Source organism: Leptodactylus fuscus, chromosome 5, assembly GCF_031893055.1.
Source record: "Leptodactylus fuscus isolate aLepFus1 chromosome 5, aLepFus1.hap2, whole genome shotgun sequence".
In the NCBI taxonomy this organism is placed as follows: domain Eukaryota; kingdom Metazoa; phylum Chordata; class Amphibia; order Anura; family Leptodactylidae; genus Leptodactylus; species Leptodactylus fuscus.
Genome location: NC_134269.1, coordinates 8913723 through 8936279, shown reverse-complemented (window position 1 = coordinate 8936279; position 22557 = coordinate 8913723). Strand labels below are relative to the sequence as shown.

Here is a 22557-nt window from a genome sequence, read left to right as displayed (position 1 = left end):
AAATGATTAACCCTCTTTATAGTACCTACCCATCTGTGAAGGTCTCCTTAAAGGGATTCTACCATTAAAATCAAATGTTTTCTTGCTAACACTTAGGAATAGCCTTAAGAAAGGCAATTCTTCTCCTACCTTAAGATGTCTTCACACCGCCGTTCCATAGAAATCCCGGTTTTCGCCGGTATGTAAATGAGTTCCCCCGCAGCACTGGGGGTGGTTCCTAGCACTCAAACAGCACTGGGGGCATCCCAATGCTGTGAGAGAACCCTCCCTTCACCGCCTCCATCTTCTTCAGGAACGGGTCCTCCACATGTCCTTATGGCACACAGAGGCTTCATTTTGCATGTTCCTGGCTATCTGAGATACCATACCAGTGGTCCATAAGACCTGTGCGTGGTTTATTGTCCCAAATAGCCCTTTAAATATAAGCAATAACGTCATTGGTTACTTTTGTGAAGTATTTGATAGCTTTGAGCTTGATCTTATCCTTCACTCCCCGATCTCTATCCCTGTCTGACTTCTATAATGTTGGGTAACTTGCCTGTTTGTGATACTCCCATAACAAGTAAGCGCCTGACCTCCAATCACATATGGACACACTCTTTAGTTCTCTTTTACTTGTAAATTTCCAAGGAAAATCCTCAATATCAATATTTAACCTGGTTAATATGTACGAACGCTACGGTACGAGGTTGTCTAAAAGAAAAAAATCTTGATGCTATAATAAGACTAAAAATTCAGACCAACCCGGGAGAGTTCAATGCACTTTGAGTTACATAGATGACGTTTTGAGTCCAAAGATATTCTCCTCAGTGGTAGTATAGCCCCTCCTACAGGCAACATTGACCTATAGCAAGTGGATTTCAGTTAGTACAGATATAATCCAATGAGATTTCCTATGAAAACAATGTATGGTCATAAATGGTGTCTAGAGGAAACATCTGTCCTGCTGGCCACTACCTATGATACAAAGCAACAGAAGGCATTGCTGAAACCAATATATTCATAAGTCATTCTTTGTATTTCATTTAATGGTGACCAATAAAGGTTTATGGTGAGATGAAGCCTAAGTGGTTGGTGGAAGATCTGGTGGTTGCTTTGCCATCTATCCATGCTTGTCCTATGTATTATAAAGCTATGCTCTGATATAAACATCACAATGTGCTTGTTTTTAGATGGAGCAACCACTTGGATCTGATATAGATGACACGGCCCTGAATACAATTAAACGTGGAAGTGATCACATCCATCACTATGTGTTATAGATAAGTTCCTAGGAGTCCTAAGAGTATTCTACACTATGCTTTATAGATAGGTTCCTAGGAGCCCTAAGAGTATTCTACACTATGTTTTATAGATAGGTTCCTAGGAGCCCTAAGAGTATTCTACACTATGTATTATAGATAGGTTCCTAGGAGCCCTAAGAGTGTTCAACACTATGTTTTATAGATAGGTTCCTAGGAGTCCTAAGAGTATTCTACACTATGTTTTATAGATGGGTTCCTAGGGGTCCTGACAGTTTTAAGCCAATTTATAGTGTGGTTTATACTGAACTTGTTTGACCGAACCATTCTACACTATGTATTATGTATTATAGATAAGTTCCTAGGAGCCCTAAGAGTATTCTACACTATGTATTATACATAGGTTCCTAGGAGTCCTAAGAGTATTCTACACTATGTTTTATAGATAGGCTCCTAGGAGTCCTAAGAGTATTCTACACTATGTTTTATAGATAGGCTCCTAGAAGTCCTAAGAGTATTCTACACTATGTTTTATAGTTAGGTTCCTAGGAGCCCTAAGAGTATTCTACACTATGTATTATAGATAGGTTCCTAGGAGTCCTAAGGGTATTCTACACTATGTATTATAGATAGGTTCCTAGGAGTCCTAAGAGTATTCTACACTATGTATTATAGATAGGTTCCTAGGAGTCCTAAGAGTATTCTACACTATGTATTATAGATAGGTTCCTAGGAGTCCTAAGAGTATTCTACACTATGTTTTATAGATCAATTCCTAGGAGTCCTAAGAGTATTCTACACTATGTTTTATAGATAGGTTCCTAGGAGTCCTAAGAGTATTCTACACTATGTTTTATAGATAGGTTCCTAGGAGCCCTAAGAGTATTCTACACTATGTGTTATAGATGGATTCCTAGGAGCCCTGACAGTGTTCTACACTATGTTTTATAGATAGGTTCCTAGGGGTCCTGACAGTTTTAAGCCAATTTATAGTGTGGTTTATACTGAACTTGTTTGACCAAACCACCTAAACGCAAAATGAAACAAGTTTTAAGAGGGTCACCCATCTCTCTTACCATCCCAGAAGTCATAAAAGTCTTACAGCATATTTGTAGTTCCCAACTCTCAGACTTGCACCTATCATATCCGCTGGTCAGGATAGCCCTACAAGTATTCACATCTCACTCAGGACTGTCTGTGCTGGCAATATCCCTTTATAGTGGACCTTTCATGTCCTCCTCAGTGTGCAGCATTATAAACCACTACAAAGCTGACTACCCTGAATTTGGCACACTGTTGGCTTTCTTGGTATGTGCCCTGGTGGAGGAGATATTGGTGCCATTACTTTCGGCACTGATCTCTCCCAACTGTCAGAAGGGAGTTCCTCAATGATCAGCGTCATCGCTTAGCCCCGACAGAACTGTAACATAGCCTTGTACTATCAGAGGGGCGTTCTCTACCGCCCTGTGATGACGCTAAGCTATGAGGAATGTCCTTCTGACTGTGGACAGAGATCTGCACCCATATCTCCTCCACCGGGGCACACACCAGGAAATACAGGGCACTATATTCAGGACACTGTCGGCTTCCTAGCGGTACATAAGACCTCACATTCATGAGGACATGTAAGGTCCCCTATGACTAATAGTAAGACATCCGATACTTACTACTTTTGTTTGTCTTTTCACTCTATGAGGATATACTGTATACACTCCCCCCTTTCTTCTGATTTTCTGGTTAATTCCCTAGGAAAATATCTCCCTCCCTAATTCAATATTTAAGCAGGTTAATATGTACAAGCAATGACGGTAAGAGGCAGACCAACAAACAAATCCCAGTGCTAGCGCTCGACTATAAATTCATTGTGAGATCTCCATTGGCTGTGAGTGACGGACGTGACGTTGATCCTACAAGATGTTCTCCTCATTCGCTGTGTTGTTCCTAATACAGGCATCGTTGACCTACGGCCACTGGATCTCAGTTGATAATGGTGGCAATTGGGGTGACTGGGAATGTGAAGAGTGGTGTCCTTCGGGTACTAAAGCAACAGGATTCAGCTTAAAGGTACAGTGACTGGGTATTGGGACCACTACCTGATTATAGATGTGACATAACTGTGGGGGGTGGGGGGCATGAAGACCCCACTGTTACCCTGAGCTTGGTGATGTATCTGTTACTGTAGAAGACTGATATCATCTATTGAAATAAATAGCGGTCAGTGATGTCTATGACTGCAATGATCGTAGTCATAATTGGAGGTCTTTAGGGTCATAATTCATGTCAAAATTAGACCCCTTTTCTAAAACCAAGTGCCCATGACATGAAGGAAGGGAAGGCATTGGTGCGACCATCTATACGTTGTTTAACCCCCTGCAGTTCAGGACAAGCAGGACTCGGAGCTTAAGCTAAGCGCATTAAATTTCATCTCAAATAGAACACGAGCTGGGACAATGTAACTTTACATGGTTCTAACTCCAGAGCCGCGGGAATCTTGGCTTTAAAACAAGACCAAGATCATGTCTGTAGCCCCCATAGATTTAGAGATATCAGTGGTTAAAGTGGAGCAGCAAGGACTCGCACTCTCACTTTAACCAGTGTACAGGGGAACAGGAGAAGCCGACGTTGCAGGTAGAGGAGAACATGATTGTATTATTCCCCTGTCATTTCAGGTAACCCCGGGGAGGGGGCACTATCCACTTCTGTATATCAGAAACATACTTACATATAACCATTCGCATGATAAACTTTAAACCTCAAAACCCCCCAAAAATAACAATTTTGGAAGGGTTTTTGCAATTTGAATGTGACTAATAGTGGGATTAATGCTGTAGATCAGTGAAGGTTTATGGTGGGATGGAAGCAGAAGGGGTTGGTGGAAGATCATGCCAAGTATCCTGGTTGTCCTACGTGTTATACAGCTATAGTTTTGATATGAACGCTGCAATGTTTTGGCTTTCAGATGGAGCGACCACTTGGATCTAAGGGAGATGACACGGCCCTGAATGCCATTAGACTGTATTGTACCTCTTCAGGTAGAGACACTGTGGAAGTGATCACATCGAAAGAATCAAAGTAAGTCCATACCATTGGTCCGGATAGAAGACACCAGACATGGAGGCCACAGTAGGGCAACCCATTGCAATGAGGACTGCTGATAAGGGTGTCAGTTACCCTACAGACCCCATAGATGCCATGTCATAGTACACCACTTAGCTATCTATGGAACTCCCATTGAAGTTAAGGGAAGGGGGTACGTCTTCAACCACCAATGGGTTTGGCCACTTTTTACATATACCCCTAAGACCCCCAACAATAAGCAATGTCTCTCCTATCCTATGACTAGAGGGTGAACATGTCTTACGTTAGAAAACTATGGTAAGAGGCAAATTCCAGGCTCCGACCTCAGACACCAGAGCTTTATTCACTTACATGACCTGGACTCGATTTCAATCTAAAAGTTATTGTAAGTTGTTGCTACATTTTCATTAGTAATATTTAGGATTACTTATTTCACATTTTTAAGACCCACTCACTACAATACTTCACCACTGGGGGCGCAGTCACTAGTATAATACACTGTAAAGCTTGCATATTGCAATGTATTATGTCTATAAGCACCAGGGTCGCCCGATAGTAAATCTGTTCCCGTAGATTCACACTCACGGGTCCTGATACAAAATCTCGCTCAGCTTCTTATAGAGCTCGTATCCTTTGGGTCTGTAGAAAGCGGCTCAATTTTCATTGTCTTGCCAGACTCATAACTTTAATTTTTCCATTGATATAGCCATATGGGGGCTCATTTTTTGTGAGACAAGTTGTAATTTTTGATGCCATTCTATAATGTAACATGTAATATGTTGCGAAGTACTAACAGGGGATTATAGGTTGTGTCTCCCATCCCTCCTCAGTCGTGTGCACGTACATGTCCTGGTGAGAGCTCCATTATCCTGGTAAACAAGTGTCATGTTATCCCAAACTATGATCCTTCTCCACAGATGGGGTGACTGGACTTCCGTTTCATGGTGTCCCAGTGGACATTTCATAAGCTTTGCCTTACGAGTTGAGGCACCACAGCGTGATGAGGATGATACAGCGGCCAACAACATCATGATGCAATGTTCAGATTATACTATTATCAGTGGAGATGGAGGCTACTGGGGAAGTTATGGAAGCTGGAGTGGAAGGTGCCCAAATGGGATCTGCGGTATCAAAACCAGAGTGGAGTGGCCAATAGGCGATGGAGATGACACCGCTCTCAATGACGTCCAGTTTGCATGTTGCTGATCAAAAAATATTCCAATAAAATCACATGTTGAAATTCTCTTGTATCAATATTAAGAATGTTTGTTCCTTACAGGGGTGGTGCCATTATGGACACTTATCCCCTATCGACACGACTTGAGATAAGTGTTCAATCGGTGGGAGCCTGATAACTGGTTTCCAAGGTCTAGCTCCAGTCCCTTTCGGCCTCTCCTTTTTGATAACTAGTAGGTACATTGTAGAGTAGGTGGTGTCACTGTATCTCTTACTGCATCTCCCATCCAGACCTTCTTCCCTTCCAGTAACCCTGCGCTTCACATTCACAGTGATGGTAGTGGGCTCAGGTGCCATGCACAATAATAGTAATGAGTTGCACAATCTCCCTTGATCAGTAAGAGACCCCAGTCCATCCACAGTTGTATGTCCATAGGCAGTCAAACCAGTCAAACCAAATTTTTTTTTTAATGCCGGGTCAAGCCCTCCCCGAGACTGAGTGGTATCCCTGGGGACAGCCATAGTATACAGGAGGCATCCCTCTATGCACCCTACCAGAGCATAGATTGTGTGGCCTGTCCTCCCAAGTGTGTTGGTGGTCCTGTTCTTATGTGCATGGCCCTTTCATCCACAGTACTGAGGGCCTGGTAAATCAGATTCGATAATGCCAGTATCTGCGGCCTTGCAGGATACCCTCCCTAGGTCAGTTCAAAGGCCCCATAGCCCCTGAGGTCTCATCCTATGATTCAGATGTATCTGTGGTGCCCAGTCTGAGGTGGTGTAGGTGGCCATGCTCCAAACATCCCCTAGCCCCAGTGCCTGCCCTTCTTCTCCAGGTAGCTGTGCCCTGTCTCTAGGTCTCACTCACCCCTGGACTGTGTGCTGCCCATCATATCACCAGCCACCATTTCATATTATCATGCTCTTTTCAGGCGTCAAGCTCCTTGCAGGTGACTCGGAGGCACAACTCAAGACTTCTGACCTGTCAGGACTCCTAGGAACCTATCTATAAAACATAGTGTAGAATAGTCTTAGGACTCCTAGGAACCTATCTATAAAACATAGTGTAGAATAGTCTTAGGACTCCTAGGAACCTATCTATAATACATAGTGTAGAATACTGTCAGGGCTCCTAGGAACCTATCTATATAACATAGTGTATAACACTGTCAGGGCTCCTAGGAACCTATCTAAACAAGTTTGGCCTGAAGCAAACCAGTGGACTGAAGCTAACTCAGATCAAATCCAACCATATGGCCAATATTATGAACTCATATTATGTATCTGTCGTGGCACTTTGTGGTTACAGCCAGGAGATGTCATTGACCTACAACTTCCTCATTTATCACAATGTAGCTGAATATATTACTTCCCATTATACAATATAATTAGAGATGAGCGAACAGTGTTCTATCGAACTCATGTTCGATCGGATATTAGGCTGTTCGGCATGTTCGAATCGAATCGAACACCGCGTGGTAAAGTGCGCCATTACTCGATTCCCCTCCCACCTTCCCTGGCGCCTTTTTTGCTCCAATAACAGCGCAGGGTAGGTGGGACAGGAACTACGACACCGGTGACGTTGAGAAAAGTAGGCAAAACCCATTGGCTGCCGAAAACATGTGACCTCTAATTTAAAAGAACAGCGCCGCCCAGGTTCGCGTCATTCTGAGCTTGCAATTCACCGAGGACGGAGGTTTCCGTCCAGCTAGCTAGGGCTTAGATTCTGGGTAGGCAGGGACAGGCTAGGATAGGAAGGAGAAGACAACCACAACAGCTCTTATAAGAGCTAAATTCCAGGGAGAAGCTTGTCAGTGTAACGTGGCACTGACGGGCTCAATCGCCGCAACCCAGCTTTCCCAGGATCCTGAATGGAATACACTGTCAGTGTATTCCCGTATACCCGATATATACCCCGATACCCGTTCCAACGGTGTGCCCCCCCACCTTCACCCCAGAAATACCCTGCAAGTCCCCTAGCAATAGAATTGGGGCTATATACACCCACAATTTTTACTACTGGTATACAGTGCCATTGTCTGACTGGGAATTCAAAGAATATATTGGGAATACAAATACCCTCATTTCTTGCTACTGCCATATAGTGCCAGTGTCTGACTGGGAATTCAAAGAATATATTGGGGTTACGTGCACCCACAATTTTTACTACTGGTATACAGTGCCATTGTCTGACTGGGAATTCAAAGAATATATTGGGAATACAAATACCCTCATTTCTTGCTACTGCCATATAGTGCCAGTGTCTGACTGGGAATTCAAAGAATATATTGGGGTTACGTGCACCCACAATTTTTACTACTGGTATACAGTGCCATTGTCTGACTGGGAATTCAAAGAATATATTGGGAATACAAATACCCTCATTTCTTGCTACTGCCATATAGTGCCAGTGTCTGACTGGGAATTCAAAGAATATATTGGGGTTACGTGCACCCACAATTTTTACTACTGGTATACAGTGCCAGTGTCTGACTGGGAATTCAAAGAATATATTGGGGTTATAAATACCCTCATTTCTTGCTACTGCCATATAGTGCCAGTGTCTGACTGGTAATTCAAAGAATATATTGGGGTTACGTGCACCCACAATTTTTACTACTGGTATACAGTGCCAATTTCTAACTAGGAATTCAAAATGCGCAAGGCTCCCGGAAAGGGACGTGGACGAGGCCGTGGGCGAGGTCGGGGGAATGGTTCTGGGGAGCAAGGTAGCAGTGAAGCCACAGGGCGTCCCGTGCCTACTCCTGTGGGGCAGCAAGCATTGCGCCACTCCACAGTGCCAGGGTTGCTTGCCACATTAACTAAACTGCAGGGTACAAACCTTAGTAGGCCCGAGAACCAGGAACAGGTCTTGCAATGGCTGTCAGAGAACGCTTACAGCACATTGTCCAGCAGCCAGTCAGACTCTGCCTCCTCTCCTCCTATTACCCAACAGTCTTGTCTTCCTTCCTCCCAAAATTCCGAAGCTTTACAGAACAATAACCCAAACTGTCCCTGCTCCCCAGAGCTGTTCTCCGCTCCTTTCATTGTCCCTCGACCTGCCTCTCCACGTCACGATTCCACGAACCTAACAGAGGAGCATCTGTGTCCAGATGCTCAAACACTAGAGTCTCCTCCATCTCCGTTCGATTTGGTGGTGGATGACCAGCAACCCACCCTCATCGACGATGATGTGACGCAGTTGCCGTCAGGGCATCCAGTTGACCGGCGCATTGTGCGGGAGGAGGAGATGAGACAGGAGTTGGAAGAGGAAGTGGTGGATGATGAGGACACTGACCCGACCTGGACAGGGGGGATGTCAAGCGGGGAAAGTAGTGTGGATGTTGAGGCAGGTGCAGCACCAAAAAGGGTAGCTAGAGGCAGAGGCAGAGGTCAGCAGCTTAGGCGAAGCCAGGCCACACCCGGAATCTCCCAAGATGTTCCAGTTCGTACCCAGCCCCGAAAAACTCCCACCTCGAGGGCACGTTTCTCGAAGGTGTGGAGTTTTTTCAAGGAATGCGCCGAGGACAGATATAGTGTTGTCTGCACAATTTGCCTCTCGAAATTGATTAGGGGCTCTGAGAAGAGCAACCTGTCCACCACTTCAATGCGCCGTCATTTGGAATCCAAGCACTGGAATCAGTGGCAGGCAGCAACGGCAGGACAAAGGCCGCCTGCCGTTCACGCCACTGCCACTGCCTCTGCCACTGCCTCTGCCTCTGCCACTGCCACTGCTGACTGTGCTGGCGATGCACTCCAGAGGACGAGCCAGGACACCACTTCATCTGCCTCCGTCACTTTGTTGACTTCTACCTCATCCTCCCCTGGTCCTGTCTTATCTCCTTCTCCTGCACCATCAAAGGCACCATCAGGCGTTTCTTTACAACAACCCACCATCTCTCAGACATTGGAGCGGCGGCAGAAATACACTGCTAACCACCCACACGCGCAAGCCTTGAACGCCAACATCGCTAAACTGCTGGCCCAGGAGATGTTGGCGTTCCGGCTTGTTGAAACTCCCGCCTTCCTGGACCTGATGGCAACTGCGGCACCTCGCTATGCCGTCCCTAGCCGTCACTACTTCTCCCGGTGTGCCGTCCCCGCCTTGCACCAGCACGTGTCACTCAACATCAGGCGGGCCCTTAGTTCCGCGCTTTGCACAAAGGTCCACTTGACCACCGACGCGTGGACAAGTGCATGCGGACAGGGACGCTACATTTCACTGACGGCACACTGGGTGAATGTAGTTGAGGCTGGGACTGCTTCCCAAACTGGCCCGGTGTACCTCGTCTCCCCGCCTAACATTCCTGGCAGGGACACGAGAAGAACACCCCCCTCCTCCTCCTCCTCTACCGCCTCCTCCTCCGCCACCGCCTCCTCCTCCGCCACCGCCTCCTCCTCCGCTGTTAGATTGACCCCAGCTACGAGTTGGAAACGTTGCAGCACTGGCGTTGGTAGACGTCAGCAGGCTGTGCTGAAGCTGATCAGCTTGGGGGACAGACAGCACACTGCCTCCGAGGTGAGGGATGCCCTCCTCGATGAGACGGCAATATGGTTTGAGCCGCTGCACCTGGGCCCAGGCATGGTCGTTTGTGATAACAGCCGGAACCTGGTAGCAGCTCTGGAGCTTGCCGGACTCCAACATGTTCCATGCCTGGCCCACGTCTTCAACCTAGTGGTGCAACGTTTCCTAAAGAGCTACCCCAATGTTCCAGAGCTACTGGTGAAAGTGCGGCGCATGTGCGCCCACTTTCGCAAGTCGACAGTAGCCGCTGCTAGCTTAAAATCTCTCCAGCAACGCCTGCATGTGCCACAACACCGGCTTTTGTGCGACGTCCCCACACGCTGGAACTCAACGTTTCAGATGTTGAATAGAGTGGTTGAGCAGCAGAGACCTTTGATGGAATACCAGCTACAAAACCCTAGGGTGCCACAAAGTCAGCTGCCTCAGTTTCTCATCCATGAGTGGCCATGGATGAGAGACCTTTGTGACATCCTACGGGTCTTTGAGGAGTCCACAAGGAGGGTGAGCTCTGAGGATGCGATGGTGAGCCTTACAATCCCGCTCTTGTGTGTTCTGAGAGAATCCCTGATTGACATCAGGGATAACTCAGATCACACAGAGGAGTTAGGGATAGCATCCGATCCGTCACAGCTGGAGAGTAGGTCCACACATCTGTCCGCTTCATCGCGTTTAATGGAGGAGGAGGAGGAGGAGGAAGAAGAGTTGTCCGATGATGTGATGGTGATACAGGAGGCTTCCGGGCAACTTCGAATCGTCCCATTGTTGCAGCGCGGATGGGTAGACATGGACGATGAGGAGGAAATGGAGATTGAACTTTCCGGTGGGGCCAGAGGAGTCATGCCAACTAACACTGTGGCAGACATGGCTGAGTTCATGTTGGGGTGCTTTACAACCGACAAGTGTATTGTCAAAATCATGGAGGACAACCAGTACTGGATCTTTGCTATCCTTGACCCCCGGTATAAAAACAACATCTCGTCTTTTATTCCGGTAGAGGGGAGGGCCAATCGCATCAATGCTTGCCACAGGCAATTGGTGCAGAATATGATGGAGATGTTTCCAGCATGTGACGTTGGCGGCAGGGAGGGCAGTTCCTCCAGTAGGCAACCAAGTTCTCACCGGTCCACACAAACGAGGGGCACACTGTCTAAGGTCTGGGACACCTTGATGGCACCCCCTCGCCAAAGTGCCGCCACGGAGGGTCCTAGTGTCACCAGGCGTGAGAAGTATAGGCGCATGTTGCGGGAATACCTTTCCGACCACAGCCCTGTCCTCTCCGACTCCTCTGCGCCCTACACGTATTGGGTGTCGAAGTTGGACCTGTGGCTTGAACTTGCCATATATGCCTTGGAGGTGCTGTCCTGTCCTGCCGCCAGCGTCCTATCTGAGAGGGTGTTCAGTGCAGCCGGTGGCATCATCACTGACAAGCGCACCCGTCTGTCAGCTGAGAGTGCCGACCGGCTCACTTTGATAAAAATGAACCACCACTGGATAGAGCCTTCATTTTTGTGCCCACCTGTGTAAAGCACCCCAACATGAAACTCCATGTCTGTACTCAACCTCTCCAATTCCTCCGCATCCTCATACTCATCCACCATAAGCGTTGCTCAATTCTGCTAATACTAGGCTCCCTCCAACATGATTTCCCCCAACTCTGCTGGTTAGAGGCTCCCTCCACCCTGATTTCCACCAACTCTGCTGGTTAGAGGCTCCCTCCACCCTGCTTTCCCACAACTCTGCTGGTTAGAGGCTCCCTCCACCATGAATTTGCCCAAACTGGGCTGGTTAGAGGCTCCCTCCACCATGAATTGGTCCAAACTGGGGTTTTTAGAGGCTCCCTCCACCATGAATTTGCCAAAACTGGGCTGTTTAGAGGCTCCCTCCACCATGAATTGGTCCAAATTGGGGTTTTTAGAGGCTCCCTCCACCATGAATTTGCCCAAACTGGGCTGGTTAGAGGCTCCCTCCACCATGAATTGGTCCAAACTGGGCTGGTTAGAGGCTCCCTCCACCATGAATTGGTCCAAATTGGGGTTTTTAGAGGCTCCCTCCACCATGAATTGGTCCAAACTGGGCTGTTTAGAGGCTCCCTCCACCATGAATTGGTCCAAACTGGGGTTTTTAGAGGCTCCCTCCACCATGAATTGGTCCAGACTGGGCTGGTTAGAGGCTCCCTCCACCATGAATTGGTCCAAACTGGGTTTTTTAGAGGCTCCCTCCACCATGAATTGGTCCAAACTGGGGTTTTTAGAGGCTCCCTCCACCATGAATTGGTCCAAACTGGGGTTTTTAGAGGCTCCCTCCACCATGAATTGGTCCAAACTGGGGTTTTTAGAGGCTCCCTCCACCATGAATTTGCCCAAACTGGGCTGTTTAGAGGCTCCCTCCACCATGAATTGGTCCAAACTGGGTTTTTTAGAGGCTCCCTCCACCATGAATTGGTCCAAACTGGGGTTTTTAGAGGCTCCCTCCACCATGAATTGGTCCAAACTGGGGTTTTTAGAGGCTCCCTCCACCATGAATTTGCCCAAACTGGGCTGTTTAGAGGCTCCCTCCACCATGAATTTGCCCAAACTGGGCTGTTTAGAGGCTCCCTCCACCATGAATTTGCCCAAACTGGGCTGGTTAGAGGCTCCCTCCACCATGAATTGGTCCAAACTGGGGTTTTTAGAGGCTCCCTCCACCATGAATTGGTCCAAACTTGGCTGTTTAGAGTCTCCCTCCACCATTAATTGGTCCAAACTGGGCTGGTTAGAGGCTCCCTCCACCATGAATTGGTCCAAACTGGGTTTTTTAGAGGCTCCCTCCACCATGAATTGGTCCAAACTGGGGTTTTTAGAGGCTCCCTCCACCATGAATTGGTCCAAACTGGGCTGTTTAGCGGCTCCCTCCACCATTAATTGGTCCAAACTGGGCTGGTTAGAGGCTCCCTCCACCATGAATTTGCCCAAACTGGGCTGTTTAGAGGCTCCCTCCACCATGAATTTGCCCAAACTGGGCTGGTTAGAGGCTCCCTCCACCATGAATTTGCCCAAACTGGCCTGTTTAGAGGCTCCCTCCACCATGAATTGGTCCAAACTGGGCTGTTTAGAGGCTCCCTCCACCATTAATTGGTCCAAACTGGGCTGTTTAGAGGCTCCCTCCACCATGAATTTGCCCAAACTGGGCTGGTTAGAGGCTCCCTCCACCATGAATTGGTCCAAACTGGGGTTTTTAGAGGCTCCCTCCACCATGAATTGGTCCAAACTGGGGTGGTTAGAGGCTCCCTCCACCATTAATTGGTCCAAACTGGGCTGGTTAGAGGCTCCCTCCACCATTAATTGGTCCAAACTGGGCTGGTTAGAGGCTCCCTCCACCATTAATTGGTCCAAACTGGGCTGGTTAGAGGCTCCCTCCACCATTAATTGGTCCAAACTGGGCTGGTTAGAGGCTCCCTCCACCATGAATTTGCCCAAACTGGGCTGTTTAGAGGCTCCCTCCACCATGAATTTGCCCAAACTGGGCTGGTTAGAGGCTCCCTCCACCATGAATTGGTCCAAACTGGGTTTTTTAGAGGCTCCCTCCACCATGAATTTGCCCAAACTGGGCTGGTTAGAGGCTCCCTCCACCATGAATTGGTCCAAACTGGGTTTTTTAGAGGCTCCCTCCACCATGAATTTGCCCAAACTGGGCTGGTTAGAGGCTCCCTCCACCATGAATTGGTCCAAACTGGGTTTTTTAGAGGCTCCCTCCACCATGAATTTGCCCAAACTGGGCTGGTTAGAGGCTCCCTCCACCATGAATTGGTCCAAACTGGGTTTTTTAGAGGCTCCCTCCACCATGAATTTGCCCACACTGGGCTGGTTAGAGGCTCCCTCCACCATGAATTGGTCCAAACTGGGGTTTTTAGAGGCTCCCTCCACCATGAATTTGCCCAAACTGGGGTGTTTAGAGGCTCCCTCCACCATGAATTTGCCCAAACTCTGCTGGTTAGAGGCTCAATCCACCCTGATTTTCAAAACAAATGTTGGTGCCAACCTCAACTTACTACAAGGGCCAAATTCACTGCTGGTGACAAGCTCTCCTCACTGCAAGTGCCAAATACACATGTTTCAAGGTGTTTTCCTACTGTCAGAGATGTGGTATTGAGTGTGTAAAGTGTGTAGTTGTTAGGCTGTGATGTTGGGGTAATAGAGGGTCTTTGGTGTGTTAGATGCCCCCAGACATGCTTCCCCTGCTGTCCCAGTGTCATTCCAGAGGTGTTGGCATCATTTCCTGGGGTGTCATAGTGGACTTGGTGACCCTCCAGACACGGATTTGGGTTTCCCCCTTAACGAGTATCTGTTCCCCATAGACTATAATGGGGTTCGAAACCCATTCGAACACACGAACATTGAGCGGCTGTTCGAATCGAATTTCGAACCTCGAACATTTTAGTGTTCGCTCATCTCTAAATATAATCTTTATTGACACTTGATGCTTCACTAAGAGGAAATATCACTGATCCATCTACATGTGAACTGTCCGTCTATTGTCACTACTCCGAACTTGGATTCTCATGAGGAAGTTCATTACAAAGAGGACAAACACTTCTTCTAGTTCGGCTGCTTACAGTATATCCAGGAGATCATATGTGTAACCTGAAAAGTCAAGAGCTTGTGAGACCAGACAGTGCAGATATTTGGGGTATGGGGGTGACAGATAGTCCTGGACCCTGGTGGCTGAGCCGGTGTCAGACTAGGGTTCTTTGAACCACCAGAGAACCTGATTCTGAGAGTCCACCTTCCATCTACCTCCAGTAAGTAGAACATAGAACACTTCAAGTTTGGGTGCCTTCTGCTGTACTAGACCCTGGTCATCCAGAGGAACTCTAGTGCTCTGAAACCCTATTCTGACCCTGGTCTGAGGGAGTTGCTCACAGACGGCATAGATTTCATTGCAGGTGCACAGTCACCCAGAAGATGCACCTGATTTATGACAAGGTGTGCGCGTCAGAACCAGGACACCAACAGATTAGAGAACAGGATCACTTGCTTTAGAGTGGATGATATCTTACCAGCTTTGATGTCTATTAACCAGAGTGCTGCCACCAATCTGAAAGCAGGTAAGTGCCATTAGGCAATCTGGTTCAAGGACTAGGATAGGCATCATGGCTTGTGACCTGGGATGGAGCCCAAGAACAAGGTGCCAGAAATCATGTGTCACATGCACGTGTGATAAGGACCAGAATCAGTAAGTCACAAGCCGAGGTCAAGAACCGGGAGAATACAGGAATAACCAAAGCAAAAGCAGAGCCATACCAGAAGCCCAGACCATGGCAAAGTCCAGGTCACCGATAAAATCAAATCAATAAGTGAAGGTTAATCAGGAGAATAATAAGCACACTGGGAGCCGAGATATATGAAACACTCACAGGCAATGAATAAGTGCCAGAGCCAAGTTCAACCCCTTCCCGTCGCAGCCATTTTTCAATTTTGGTTTTTCAATTCTCTGCCTTGACTTATTTTATTCTTCTGCTCACAGAACTGTATGAGGGCATAACTTTTGGGTGTCATTTGAGACTTTTGACAAATATCTTACCTCTTTGTAGTTTCAGGGGTGAGGAATGAGCAGATTCGATGGATGTTCTTGAATTGGAGGCGGCAGGAGGTGTTGAGGGTTTGTTTGTGTGATTTGAAGGATGGGTCAGAGTTCAAGGTTATTCCAAGGCAACAGACCTGTGGGACAGGGGTAATTGTGGTTCCATTAATTTTGATAGATGGGTCTGGTAGAGGGGCCGTATGAGGTGGGGTGAAGATGATGAACTCCGTTTTCTCCATGTTGAGTTTTAGAAATCGGGAAAAAGCTACATGCTCTGGGACTCTGGCCAGCAGGGAGGTAATGTCTGGTCAAGAGATGTAGATTTGGGTGTCATCGGCATAGCAATGGTATTGAAAGCCATGAGATTCTATGAGTTGGCCCAGGCCAAGGGTGTAGATGGAGAACAGGAGGGGTCCTAGGACGGGGCCTTGGGGGACACCTACGGAGAGAGGGCGAGGTGAGGAGGTGGCGTGCGAGTGGGAGACGCTGAATGTGCGGTCAGTGAGGTATGAGGAGATCCAGGAAAGGGCCAGGTCTGAGATACCAAGGTATAAGTAGTAAGAGGGAGTGGTTGACTGTGTCAAAAGCAGAGGTGAAAGAGGAGGAGGACAGAGTAATGGCGGTTGTCTTTGACGGTTAGCAGGTCATTGGTGACTTTTGTTAGGGCAGTGTCAGTGGAGTGCCGGGGTCTGAAGCCTGACTGAAGTCTGTCAAAGAGCAGGTTGGATGAGAGATAGGAGGAGAGTTCGGAGTGGACATGTTGCTCGAGCAGTTGCTCGAGCAGTTTAGAGATGTACAGGAGCAGTGAGATGGGACGATAGTTGGCAGGAGAGGACGGGTCAAGGGACGGTTTCTTAAGTATAGGTGTGACTTTGGCATGTTTGAAGGCGGAAGGGAAGGATCCATTGGGATTGGTTGAAGAGATGGGTTAGGGCTGGGGTGATGACTTCAGTGAGTTTGGGGATGAGATGTGACTGGATCGGGTCAAGCAGGGAGGAGGTGAGGTGGGATTTGGAGATTAGGGAGGAGAGTTTTTCATCAGTGATGGAGGAGAAACAGGTCAGGGATGAGGAGCAGTGAGCAGATGGGTGGATGGATTGTCGGGGGTGTAGGGCGAGGCTGTCTCTTATGGGCAAAGTCATCAGCTGAGATAAGTGATGTCAGAGGGGGCACAGGAGGATGGAGAAGGAAGTTAAAGGAAGTGAATGGGGTCAGTTTGGGGCAGATATGAGTGTGGTAAAATAGACCTGCTTAGCAGAGGTGAGTGCGTTCTTGAATGTGAGTACTACCTTATACCTGAGGAAGTCTTCATGGGAGTGGCTTTTCTTCCAGAGGCATTAGGCAATCCATGAGGTACGTCTGAGTTTTTTTAATCAGGTCAGTGTGCCAGGGTTGCCATTTGTTTCATCGGGCTCTGGTGTTTGTGAAAGGGGCCACAGAGTCCAGGGCTGAGGTAATGGTGGTATTATAGAAGACATCAGCGGCATCTGTATCCTAGAGTGAGGATATGTCAGCGAGTGGTAGGAGAGAGTCTGAGATCATTCGGATGTCAAAGCGATTAAGGTTTCTGCGGAGGCGTGTTGGTTTAGAGTTTGGGGGTCTATTACAGAGGAGAAGGAAGAGAATGTCAGCAGGTTGTGATCAGAGAGCATGGATGGAAAGTTAGAGAGGTGGCATAGATAGCATAGGTGAGTGAATATGAGGACTAGCGTGTGCCCCTTTGTGTGGGTGGCAGAGGAAGATCATTGAGAGAGACCAAAAGAGGCGGTGAGGGACAGGAGGCTGGAAGCGGGGGGGGGGGGGGTGGTTTGTGTTAGTTGGGATAATGAATTCACCCATGATGATGGTGGGAGTATCTGTGGATAGGAAGTGTGTTAGTCAGGTGGTGACGTGGTCGATGAAGGAAGCGGTAGGACCTGATGGTCGATATATAATGGACAGTTGGAGGATTGAGGGTGAGAAGATGCAAACAGAATGCACTTCAAAGAAGGGGAGGGTGTCCCTCCTGATAACGAGCCATGATCTCCTTATTTTGGTCAGGTTATCTTCTCATATATGTAGTGTCCTCCTGATAACCAGCCATGATGTCCTTATTGTGGTTGGGTTATCTTCTCATACATGTAGTGTCCTCCTGATAACCAGCCATGATGTCCTTATTGTGGTCGGGTTATCTTCTCATACATGTAGTGTCCTGATAACCAGCCATGATGTCCTTATTGTGGTCAGGTTATCTTCCCATACATGTAGTGTCCTCCTGATAACCAGCCATGATGTCCTTATTGTGGTCAGGTTATCTTCTCATACATGTAGTGTCCTCTTGATAACCAGCCAAGATGTCCTTATTGTGGTTAGGTTATCTTCTCATACATGTAGTGTCCTCCTGATAACCAGCCATGATGTCCTTATTGTGGTTAGGTTATCTTCTCATACATGTAGTGTCCTCCTGATAACCAGCCATGATGTCCTTATTGTGGTCAGGTTATCTTCTCATACATGTAGTGTCCTCCTGATAACCAGCCATGATGTCCTTATTGTGGTCAGGTTATCTTCTCATACATGTAGTGTCCTCCTGATAACGAGCCATGATGTCCTTATTGTGGTCGATTTATCTTCTCATACATGTAGTGTCCTCCTGATAACCAGCCATGATGTCCTTATTGTGGTCAGGTTATCTTCTCATACATGTAGTGTCCTCCTGATAACCAGCCATGATGTCCTTATTGTGGTCAGGTTATCTTCTCATACATGTAGTGTCCTCCTGATAACCAGCCATCATGTCCTTATTGTGGTCAGGTTATCTTCTCATACATGTAGTGTCCTCCTGATAACCAGCCATCATGTCCTTATTGTGGTCAGGTTATCTTCTCATACATGTAGTGTCCTCCTGATAACCAGCCATGATGTCCTTATTGTGGTCAGGTTATCTTCTCATACATGTAGTGTCCTCTTGATAACCAGCCATGATGTCTTTATCAGAAACCCCAGTTCAAAAAGTGTTTCATTGCAGTATTAATAACAAGGGAATTACGTAAGTACTAAATATCTTTAGGAAATAATAATCTTTTGTCTGAATCAGATAGACAGATTAAATCTTTTGGTGACTGTCCAAGTTCCTTGCAATATATATGAGAAGGTTTTGGACATGTTCCTCAACCACAGCTTCATATAGTGACGGTGAGACCTTCCTACAGAAGACAAGATGTTGCCCATCCTTCTGCTCTTGGTAACTCTGCCGAACTTAGTGGCAACTAAAGACATCATATCTTTATGAGTAGGAACGAGTAGGAACGTCGGCCAAATTGTTTCCAGACACATTACTGAGGATTATCTTTGTAGCATCTTATTCTGTAGCTGAGAGTTATTGACCTTCGGATCGTTACATTGTTCTTGTTTCCTTAATATGATTGCTCGAGTGTTTGAGGGATTTTCCTTAACACTTGACTTGTGTTGTTTTCTGTCAATCTTTACTGTCTGAGTCTTCTCTAAGACCTTTCAGATAAGAATTTATGTGAAGTAGCTCCAGAAGGAAGAAGACGATCCTTAATAGACATCTATAAGAAGTTACTACGGATGGGTGAACCATTTCATTCCAAAATGAATCTTGGGAAATTCGACCATCTCTAGTTGTTACCATGTTAATCAATGTCTGGAGATGGTGGTGGAATGGGGAAAAAGAGAAATAAGGAGAATCATAGGCATAAGTTTTTTAAAAGGACAAGGGGGCAAGAGAGGATGTTTGTCGACATCTGGACCATTCATAAAGCTATAGAGTCCTAGCGAGCCGTGGACCAGCCTGCGCCAGTTCTGGACTGTCATCCGCTACCAGTTCTTGGCTAGGAGGACCTTTCACCATCTTCACTAACTCTAGTTCTTTGCGTGTCAATGAGTGCTGCTGATTCCAGAGCATTTGGAATTTTTTTCTCCAGCTCCTACTGCGCACAAGAAAAATGGCCGCTTGCTCAGTAAGCTGTGTAAGCGGCTACAAGAAAATGGCCTCTTGCACAGCTTACTGAGTAAGCGGCCATTTTCTTATGGCTTGTCAGCATGTGCAGTCGGCTCTGCTAGAACATTGAAACCCAGGACGGAAGAAGACACAGGGAAAGGGTGTTCCAGAAGTTCCAGGAGAAGACTGACCCTACGCATTTCCTCTTTCACGAAAAGATTCATCAGGTGTCTATGTATATTCTCTCTCACAGCTAAAAGCAATAAAAACTGCTGTTACTGAACATTAACAGTACAGTGGACTCGCCGCCAGCAAGACCGCCGCTCTACTATCAGTGGTGAATTGCCCCGCCGCCAGTGACCCATCTGTCCAATCACCACCGAGTGCTAAGCACACCTCCATGCGCACTGCGCAACCTATCAACTACTCCCACATCATGGTTTTCATTTCATGGCTTCCCTTTCAATTGGCTGCCCACTACACACCTCCGGAACGCCTCGCGCATGCACGCGGACTTAGATTCTCAGCCCGCAACATCGCTTTATGCACGCCAGCAGGAGGAACCTGACACTGCAGGTAAGTTGCACCCTGACACAGGTAGCTGTTCCAAATAAAATGATCATACTACCAGATCAATAATCATCAGTGTGCGAGATGCCACGGCATATCAGTGATGGATACACTTCATCATATCATCATATATGGCATACAAATATGCATCACATTGCTGGCATGATCGTACAGTCAACGATATTATGGACAGCATGCCGAAAATAATGGCTTTATTACGGGCATTAGTGATAGATCATTATCATCATATCAGCGTATATAATGTCCAGATAACATAACACATATAACCACCGTGTCTTAGTGCGACACAGAAAAGGTGAACGGATGGACTCTACATGCCTGGTTCCCACCGTGAAGCATGGAGGAGGAGGTGCGATGGTGTGGGGTGCCAAGCTGGTGACACTGTTGGGGATTTATTCAAAATTGAATACAGTGTACAGCATTCAGCAAATCAATTCTGGTTCTGCCGGAGGCTCGTCTGTGAGGAGGCGGAGTCTAAGATCGGACCACAGCAGTCTCCATTGTGATCCGATTTTATACTCCGCCTCCTCAAAGACGAGCCTCCGGCAGAACCAGCGTTGATTGGCTGAATGCTGTACACTGGCCAATCAACGCTGGTCAATTCATTCCTATGAGAAAAAGTAAGCTCCCTCGTAACAGCAAGTTGCTAGCTCTCCCGTCTAGCAAAGACGAGCCTGCGGCAAATCAACGCTGGTTCTGCAGTAAGCTCGTCCTTGCTAGTCAGGAGAGCTGGCAACTTGATGTTACGAGGGAGCTGACTTTTTATCAGCCCGACTGCAAGTGCTGTGCAGTTAAAGCGCACGGACCCCATAGACTATAATGGGATCCGTGCGCTTTAACTGCACAACGCTCTTCCTAAACACTCTCCTCCTGCTATTCGTGGACTTGGTGACTCTCCTTTAGTCGAATAGTGGTTTCTCCTGAAATGAGCATTTTTTCCCATAGACTATAATGGGATTCGATATTTGATCGAGTAGTCGAATATTGAGGCTCTACAGGAAATTAATATCGAATCAAATATTTCACTACTCACTCATCTCTAGTATCAGACTTATGAAGTTGATATGATTTTGTTTGATGTTTGCACTCTGTGAATATTGATATGGATTGTACACTTTTATATGTTATTGTAGAGTCTGAGGAAGGCTTTGAATAAGCCGAAAATGTTCTCTTAAAGCTCTACCTTATGGTTGTACCAAACTTAGAAGAGACTCAATGTGATCAACATTATACGCTTCAGTAGGATCTTCTTTATTAAAGTTTATTACATAGTCTGAACACATCACACATCAGAAGACATGAAAGTAAGACATTTCTGTAGAAGCTTCAAGAACAAGAAGTCACGTTGATACGTTTCACATACAACACTGTGTACGATCTACTACCACCCAGTACCATCACTGACCACCATCGTAGACCATATCCCACCCCCACCTGTCCTACCTATGAAGAGAATAGATACAATACCCTCTACAATCTACTACCACCCACTACCATCACTGACCACCATCGTAGACCATATCCCACCCCCACCTGTCCTACCTGTGAAGAGAATAGATACAATACCGTCTACGATCTACTACCACCAGCCACTATCATCACTGACCACCATCGTAGACCATATCCCACCCCCACCTGTCCTACCTGTCAAGAGAATAGATACAATACCCTCTACGATCTACTACCACCCACTACCATCACTGACCACCATCATAGACCATATCCCACCCCCACCTGTCCTACCTATGAAGAGAATAGATACAATACCCTCTACAATCTACTACCACCCACTACCATCACTGACCACCATCGTAGACCATATCCCACCCCCACCTGTCCTACCTGTCAAGAGAATAGATACAATACCGTCTACGATCTACTACCACCAGCCACTATCATCACTGACCACCATCGTAGACCATATCCCAGCCCCATCTGTCCTACCTGTCAAGAGAATAGATACAATACCCTCTACGATCTACTACCACCCACTACCATCACTGACCACCATCATAGACCATATCCCACCCCCACCTGTCCTACCTATGAAGAGAATAGATACAATACCCTCTACAATCTACTACCACCCACTACCATCACTGACCACCATCGTAGACCATATCCCACCCCCACCTGTCCTACCTGTCAAGAGAATAGATACAATACCGTCTACGATCTACTACCACCAGCCACTATCATCACTGACCACCATCGTAGACCATATCCCACCCCCACCTGTCCTACCTGTCAAGAGAATAGATACAATACCGTCTACGATCTACTACCACCAGCCACTATCATCACTGACCACCATCGTAGACCATATCCCACCCCCACCTGTCCTACCTGTCAAGAGAATAGATACAATACCGTCTACGATCTACTACCACCAGCCACTATCATCACTGACCACCATCGTAGACCATATTCCACCCCCACCTGTC

The 22557-nt window shown here is 47.0% G+C and overlaps 1 protein-coding gene and 1 pseudogene across 1 annotated transcript; one reads left to right on the top strand and one right to left on the bottom strand.

The window, feature by feature from the left end:
- LOC142204380 (NACHT, LRR and PYD domains-containing protein 12-like) overlaps positions 1–22557 on the bottom strand; it is a 997553-nt pseudogene that overhangs the window by 435385 nt on the left and 539611 nt on the right.
- LOC142204668 (vitelline membrane outer layer protein 1 homolog) lies at positions 3134–5550 on the top strand. The gene is made up of 3 exons (XM_075275975.1): positions 3134–3305; positions 4201–4313; positions 5237–5550. Exons 1-3 carry the CDS (start codon positions 3156–3158, stop codon positions 5523–5525), a joined length of 552 nt encoding a protein of 183 aa, XP_075132076.1. The 5' UTR covers positions 3134–3155; the 3' UTR covers positions 5526–5550.